General features: G+C 39.0%; 1 protein-coding gene across 5 annotated transcripts in view; it reads right to left on the bottom strand.

Moving 5' to 3' along the window:
- The window catches only part of LOC107730788 (sodium- and chloride-dependent glycine transporter 1-like), a 47985-nt gene that overhangs the window by 21797 nt on the left and 17872 nt on the right, over nucleotides 1-8316 (bottom strand). The window contains exon 1 of one of the 5 annotated variants that reach the window (XM_016541724.1): nucleotides 6032-6265. The exons of the other annotated variants lie outside the window; for them this stretch is intronic. Within the exon in view, the coding sequence (XP_016397210.1) occupies nucleotides 6032-6073 (42 nt within the window). The 5' untranslated portion in view covers nucleotides 6074-6265. Of the gene's footprint in view, nucleotides 1-6031; nucleotides 6266-8316 lie in introns of those variants that run through there. 5 annotated transcript variants of the gene reach the window in all.

The raw sequence follows: 8316 nt of genomic DNA, 5'->3' as shown, positions 1-8316 counted from the left end.
GCGTGTGGAAAGAGTTTTAAGGCTGTTCTCCAGGCCTGACTGGTGTGACAACTCTGAATCGAAGCTCTGACTTTTTCATCTCTCCTGCATCCTAAGGCCTCAGTTTGTCATGGCATGTGCATGGCTTGGAGTTTGCTGAAGCCCTGACTGAGCGACTGCTTTACTGTGAGACCAGCTCTCTTCCTCAGAAGCCCTCTGGCAAATTATCCCAACTGCATGTGAGACACAAAAACTTGCCCCAGTCAGTGAGAATCAGCAAAGCCCAAATCCCCCAGTACAACATTTAGCCTGTCAAACAGGCAGTGCTTTAAATGACATATTTTGCAAAAAGTTGTATTTGCAGAGAGCATCTTTGCCCTTTGGTCAGGAAATAAGTAGGCTCACTGCTGTGACAGCTGCAGAGGTGGCAGTAGGGTCTGCCAAAACACACGTGTTCAAAAGACAAGTGTGTTTACACAGAATGACTCTTAGTGTACTTGTTCTACAGTACATTTCAATGTTAATGCTACAAGGCTAGTGAACTTAGAAACTATAGTATTGTATTCCAAGAGCCCTTCATTCTGGAAAGAAGGTAACTGAGAAATTTAGTCTAGACATAATATGTTTTAAAATTTTACCTTGTTAACTTGAATTATCATTTTAAATAATGTTTTTGAATTTTTTTTCCCAAAGCAACTAAGTGCAAACCCCAACCAACAGCTGATTTTGGTAAACTCCATCACGTAGTCACCCGTCAAGAAAAGTTTAGACCCTACGGAGTTCAAGTTCAGAAAAATTATGAATCCGATGCCATCTATCAGGATGTGCTACCAATGCTACACTGAAGTTAAGGTTTTGTTTGAGCGTTGTGTAGGAAATCAGCATTTTGACTGACATGATCAATGAACCAATAAAATTAGCTGTGGGGCGGGGTTTGCGCTTAACTGGTTTGGGGAAAAAGTCATGCAAATAATATAAACAAATTATGTAGCATAAACAGCCAGGTTATTCTTCAAAAACTAAAATAAAGACAGGATTTAAATTTTTGGGTGAACTATCAGCATGAAATAGAAATCCACCCAATCTATTTTCTAAATGCATGTTATAGATCTTATTGTGAATGATTAATCCATGCATACGTTTTTTTTAAAGGTTCTAACCTTGTATAATGTTTAATCAAAATGTCACAACTAGACCTTCTGGTAAAAACAAAAATAATTTTCTATGATTATTTATGTAGGACTTTTCCAATTATTGGACAACAGTGGAAAATAAAGGAAACAAATGTAAAGGGAGTCAGAAAGGACAGGTCAAAAGATGCAGCGAGACTTTAAAAGTGATTAAGCCTGCGGAAAGTACTCATGATGACTGAGTGAGGGTTACTAACGCTGGCAGCTATGACAGCTGTTCAGACGGACAACCTTCACCTAGCCACAAAGCTCTGACTGAAGGCCACATGGACAAAATGACAAGTCATGAGTCTTAGGAAATATATCAAACATGCTATTGGTGGATCTAATGCAAAGTTTTGAAGAGAACTGAAAATCAAACAGATGTAAAGAGAATTTTTATATATAGGTATTTCATATCAAATCAGCACATAAAGGGTAGAGAGAAATGAAGCAAGATGGACAGAAAGAAAGAAAGAAAAAAAAGAGAGCAGCTGGAAGCCCAGGAGCGCAGTGAGTGTGGGACAGGAGAGACCACTGCCTCCGAGCACACATATGCTTCTGAACTGCTCTTTTCCCCTCTCTCTTCTTTCTCTCTCTTCATATACAGTGGGCTTTAAAAGTCTAGGAGTCTACAGTGAAAATCTGAGATCAAAAATTGAATTTAAACCTGAAAATAAACAAGCTTTTAAATAAAATAAATATTAATACTACTAACATTTTTGACATTGCATGTGAACTTTGTTCAAAAGGTCAGACGTTCTTCCATTTAAGCACAGGATACTCATTCTCAAATCATACTGGACAACTTGATCATTAGCTTGTACATAAACTCATGGAGTTCATGCAGTTGGAGTGAATGTTAAAGCTATAGGAAATACTGAATACTAAGAAATTATGCAACTGATGTTGCTTTTGCAAATAAACTTCATATACACCGCCATGCTGATAATGTTTGCAATAAAAATATTTGCTATGCTGATAATGTTTGCAATAAAAATATTTGATTTCAATTAGAAAAATGCAAAACAGAAGATTTTCACTGTGGTCTCAAGATTGTTGGAATCCACTGAACTTCCATCAATCCATGTGTACACACACAACATCAAAACACACACATACGTGTTCAGTTTCAGTCTCAAATGCAATCTGTAAAAATAAATGGGAAAAAAAAATATTGTTGGTGATATAATGTTCATATGATCCGTGCAGTTTGCTGACATTATGCTAGGTCAAATAGGCTACCTTATTGACAGTACATGCTCAAGCTACATACCTGTGCATATGACACACCTACACATGACGCAGTTCTATAGCTGCACTGTTAAAGAGACTGATAACGTATTGCTAAACTCACTCGCACTCTTTAAGCATTATAGCGCCATTATTTGGTGCTCTTTGGGTCATTATGTGAAACCAATCAAAAGACGTAGCATCTCTTTAAAGGTAACATAAATGATCAAGTGTTGCAATCAAAACACTTTCTAAACTTACTTTCTAAGCTCTGATCGTCATACTGTAGATTATTGTGAAGACATTTTGACCCAGTAAGATGTTACTACATTTAAATGACTGGCTCATATTATCTCAATTATTAGTCAAGCATGCTGTATTCCAACAGATAGAATTAGACAATACTAGTGTCCAGCAGAATTAGCCATATCACAGAGCTAATATATGAGCTCCATAGAGCCCAAGCTGTCAAACAAGACAGAACTGAATCTCCAGCACAGAATTAATCAGAGAAAATGGCATAGCTATGATTGGAGAACGCTGCCCATTTTGAGAGACTAATTAATTTGTAATAGGACTAATGAAAATGATCAGCAATGAATTTCATTATCAATTATTCAGGTCTTAGTGTTGTTTACTGAAAGCCTCTATAAGTGATGTCTCTTTAAATAAAAGTGAACAACTCATTTCTGTTAATACTGATATATTTGTGTAATGCAAACATTTCTGTTTAGCTAGTCCTGACAACAACTGAGTGATTAAAAAAAAAAAAAGAAGGAAAAAATTGCTACTGCCTTTCAAACATATGCATGTTAGTCAAATTAAGCACAATCCTAAAGATCAAAACAATAATTGCTCTTAAAACATAAAAAACACAATTGAAACAAGAAATCCAACACAAATATACAGCAGGCATATAATATAAATAAATACAGTTTATTCAAATGATTAAAATAGTTATTTTTTAAAATACTTTTACTGTATATTGTAACATTTTTAACATTTGTAGACAATATATTGTGTACATTACAGGTATATAAACTTCAGTTTGCACATTGTTCATTGAATATCAGACAAATCAAAGAAATAATCGACAATTAACTCTCAATGTTAACCCTTACCAAAGGATACAATATCATTCTAAGTTATGCATATTTTAAAGCTTAAACAGGGAAATTATGTTTCCCCACCGTATACACACGTGACTGAGTACACATGAGGGGTTTGGAGGCTGGAGGCTGAGGCTCTGGCAGATGCACCTGCTCCTCTCTCTCTCTCTCTCTGTGTGTGTGTGTGTGTGTATGTATGTGTGTGATAAATCAGTGAGCTCTACAGCTGGACACCTGAGTCTGTGGTGTCTCTCAGGGTTCTAGCACTGCTGGAAATGATCAAATAAATCAGCACACCTCATCAAACCCTCTCTTGTGCGTGTATAAATTGATGTTCATGTTATTAATATTTTGTCATTTGCATAAATTGCTCAAGTTACAGATTATAAAATGAACTTCAAGGGGAGGAAAAAAATCACCCTTTTAAAAGTGACCACAATTTTTTTCTGACCATTTTTCTTTTCTCTGACACTTTTGTTAACAATTAAACAGGCTGTTGCTACTGTACATCTAAGCCTTCTATATGTAAATGACCAGTGTCTTTAACAGGCACTGGTATGTTAATGCGCTCATGGTTATGATGTCACAACCATGACGATTTCTGAATGATCAATGATAAATATGTAATTATTCAAAAGTAAAATTACATGCAAAAAAAAAAAAGAAAACCTATTTCAAAGAGGAATGTGGTCAACCTAACTGATAAGGTCAGATGACCACTGCTCATCTGGTTTTAAAGGTCTCATCCCCAATGTCAAGGACTTACAGCTAGTGATGTCTGTCTAACCTATAAAAATAAGACTAGACCAAAAAAAAAACAAGAAAGAAAAAATTGAAACGAATATGAGGGCAAAGGTTAGGGCTAGGGTTATTGATAGTCAAGTGATAAGGGTTGCAAAAAAAAAAAAGCCCCTCTCAACATTAAGAAAGACCAAAATAATGCATTGCAATGGCATTGTGACCAACTGGTCAATAGAACTATAAATGCTTCTTGGTACTAATTAAATAATAAAAGAGAATTTGCTCATTAAAAATGTTCACGAATATAACTTGATGACAATGCAATTTGAGACTGCACATTGCCTCAAACTTGAGATATGATATATGATAGAAAGAGATTTAATTAAGCACTAAGAATACCAACATTCATATCAAGATTAAAAGAGATGACAATGACAGCCCTGAATGTCAACGGAGACCATGTCAGCTAGATGAGTCCCAGAGACAGATCCCCTGCGAAGACCTCTTCAACTAGACGGCCATCGGGACAAGACCCTTGGAATCAGACAAGTCCTCTGCACAATCTGACCTGTGTTGCAGCCTGGAATTAAACCACACCATTCTGGTTTTGTCTGGCCAGAGGTGAACTGAACCCCCGACTGAGCCTGTTTTCTCCCAAGGTTTTTTTCTCCATTTCTGTCACAGATGGAGTTTTGGTTCCGTGCCACTGTCGCCTTTGGCTTGCTTAGTTGGGGACACTTAATTTCTGGCAATATTGTCGGCTCGACTGCACAGACACTATTGGAAGAGAGCTGAACTGGACGATGACATCACTGAATCATCAATGAACTGACCTTAACTGAAAAATTGACCATTTGTTATTGTCCTCTTGCATTATTAACAAACTATTTTCCTGTTTGACACTATAAAGCTGCTTTGAAACAATCTGTATTGTATAAAGCGCTATATAAATAAAGGTGACTTGACAACGATAAATAGATTTTGCGTCATTCCAAAACTCAAAACCTGCCACATAATGACATTCCTTAATTAACAAAATAAATAAAATTAATAAAAAGTTTTATCTTTTTAAGTAACCAAATTTTGTTTCACTAGTTTTTATTTAGTCACCAGACTGTTACTTTATCCTAATTTGCACAATCCTACTGAATGGCGGAACAGATACAGAGCTGCAACATAAATCTGTGACCCACAAAGTGCCTTATATCTATACGTTTTATTTCCAACAAATCTTCCCCATGATTGTTTAAGTGACAAGAGCCTTGGTGACTAAAAAAAGGAGGTGAAGGAAGACAGAAAAAGGAGTAGAAATATGGGCCAGCCCTCCTTTCAGCCTGGACACTTTCCTCCTTCCTTCTGTCTCTCAAACACTGCTCTCCTGCCCACTTCCTTGGAAACTTTATCACATACCCTTCCACCAGCGTCGCCAGAACTTCCCACTGCAATTTGTTATAAAAACTTTTCAGTTGGCCCACACGTGGTCTGGTTTTTAAAGAGCTGCAGCCCCTTTCTCACGTGGTTTGTGGGCTATTGAGTCGTCACAGGCCCCCTGAATGATGGCCGAAAAATAAGGCACTGCAGACAATGCTTAGTCTTGATTAATTCAGTTCTTTCAGGACCCTGCACCGTCGTCCGGGCAGCTTCGTACAATTGCCGCTTTGATGCGTTGGGTAATGTGCTCACTCGCTCTCGCTTGAGGGACGCAACATTTTCAAATTTCCCTCTCAACGGAGCTCGACATCTATAGAAAGAGAACATGCCGTTGCAAAACCGCATAAATATGACAAGAACACAACTGACCTGATCGGCCATACAAGCTGCGCTGCTGTTGGACTCCGACATGATTCGATAGTGTCCGGTAGTTCTCTCGTCTCAACTCTCGAGTTCTTCATTCACACCTCTCCGTTTGCTTCCGCAGAGTGAGGGGGGAAAAAAAGAACAGCCTCCTTTCGGCCAAGCTTGATTAATGCTTGAATTATTTTCACCTCATTTCATCTGATGGAGTTCTGCTTCCTCTCCGCCTCTTTCAATCATTCGGCATGGAACTTCCCCCTCCACCGCTGCCACTCTCTCGCTCTCTTCCTCCCTCCCTTTCTGTTTCTTTCTCTCACTCCCTCATCCTTACCTCTTCCGCTGCAAGTTGGGGAAAGTGCCCCCCTCCTCTTCTGTATCCCCCATTCTGCAAAACAGACAAGAGGAGATCCACATCCTTTGCCTCTACCTCCACAATGAATGGAGTCGTTGTCATTCCAGCACTTTGGCTGCATACTGAGTGCTAGGAGCTGCTAGCTTAGCTGCCTGGAGTCACAGGCGCTGCCAAGCTTTTCAGCGGCTGGCCCGCACGATGAAAGACAAAAGTAAGGAGAGGTCCACTTCCATGGGGCGCGCTACTCTTCCTGTCTCTGCATTTCTTCCACTTGTTCTCGAGGCAGCTGCACCCAGACCACCAACGCTCCCATTCAGCGACACTTGACTCTCAAATCCTCATCCCTTGACATTGCCAATTCTCCTGTAAGGTCCTGCAAGAGGCCAGAGGAGGGATATACCCTTCTGTTCGTCTGTCGGTCAGGCCGTGGCCGTGGCCTCGTAATTCACCCGCTCGCTGCAGGTTACAAGATTTTCTCAGCAATAAACAGGCAAAAATCAATAGCAAAGACATTATGTGGCAGAATGTGAAAAGCTGCATTACAATTCACACAAGAACAAAAAAAAAGTATCCTACAGACAAAAGAAAGCTCTCAGTGGCAGCTCTTGGCGATGGACCCAAATGAACATCCTGTTATTGGTGTTAAAAGTTGACGGGCTTCTGGCACTCTGCCTAATGAGCATTTGAAAGAGGTGTATAATGGTGGCGATGAATTTGATTAGCAGACTTCAAGTGGATGGCATCAACATCTCTGTCCACTTCACAACATTGCATGGACCACACATAACTGCACACAGTACTAATGATTTAAGAGTTAAGAGTCAAATAAACAAATGTGTTTATTGCCCCATATGTTCAGCCCATAGTCTAGTCCTCAAGGTATATTTCTCATTTTGAATACATACTATTCAATAGCCCCAATTAAATGGGGACAAATATACAGTTAAAAATACAAAATTGGTGTGTACATCCAAAACTCAGAATTGGGCTCAGGGTTTTGGATGTGCACAAGTATTTTGTATTTTTCACTGTATATTTTTGGGAACATGTGGGTAAATAAAAACACTGAATTTAAAGGCACAATATTTAAGATTTTTTTATTAAAATATCCAAAAACCACTAGAACTGTTTTATATATTTTGCTGACTTGTGTACTTACATTATCTCAAATGTTTCGAAGAATGTTTAAATCCAGAGAAATAAGCAATTTTAACTAGTGACACGGAACTATGACGTAAATAAATCTTTAATACATTAGCTCATCCATGAACATGATTTCTGCCTGAGTCCCGTCGGATTGCGTCGGCTGTGGGGATGAAGACGACAACTCCCATGATTCCACACTCAGTCACGGCGTCATCTAACTACGCCTTTGTTTCTTTGTTTGTTTTGAATACGCGCCCTCTAGCGGCGAGAAATTACATATTGTGCCTTTAAGTAGAGACCTGCGTGGGACGGATTTTTCAGTCCCGCACCCGCCCGCTCCCCCAGAAATATATCTTATCTGGTCCCGCTCCCGCCCGCGACATTCATGTTTTGTCCCTCTCCCGCCCGCAAAAGCCCGCATGAAAGTAATCTATATTTTTTTCAGTACATCGAAGAAATTGACATAAAATGGTTCTGTAACATCTCCTAAGCTCCACAACATAAACACTCCCGATAAAATATTTGTTATTTAGGCTAAGCATCAACATTCACAAACCACTGTTATTTTTAACAGAAACGCAAGCATGGGCTGCTGCGTGCATGGTTTGGCATGGCAGAATGCGAGCAGCGCTTCTTTTATCACTAAAAGCTGACATCTAAAAGCGTTAATCGCGATCTCATAAAGCTCTGTTATAACACAATAAATGTATGCACAATGAATCTTTCACAATGTCTACACTTCGTGTGTTAAAATGAGAGGATTCGTGAGCACGCAATTTCAGCACTGTGGTGA

Source organism: Sinocyclocheilus rhinocerous, unplaced genomic scaffold, assembly GCF_001515625.1.
Source record: "Sinocyclocheilus rhinocerous isolate Xijiao unplaced genomic scaffold, SAMN03320098_v1.1 scaffold2293, whole genome shotgun sequence".
NCBI classification, from domain to species: domain Eukaryota; kingdom Metazoa; phylum Chordata; class Actinopteri; order Cypriniformes; family Cyprinidae; genus Sinocyclocheilus; species Sinocyclocheilus rhinocerous.
This window is presented reverse-complemented; position numbering and strand designations above follow the sequence as displayed.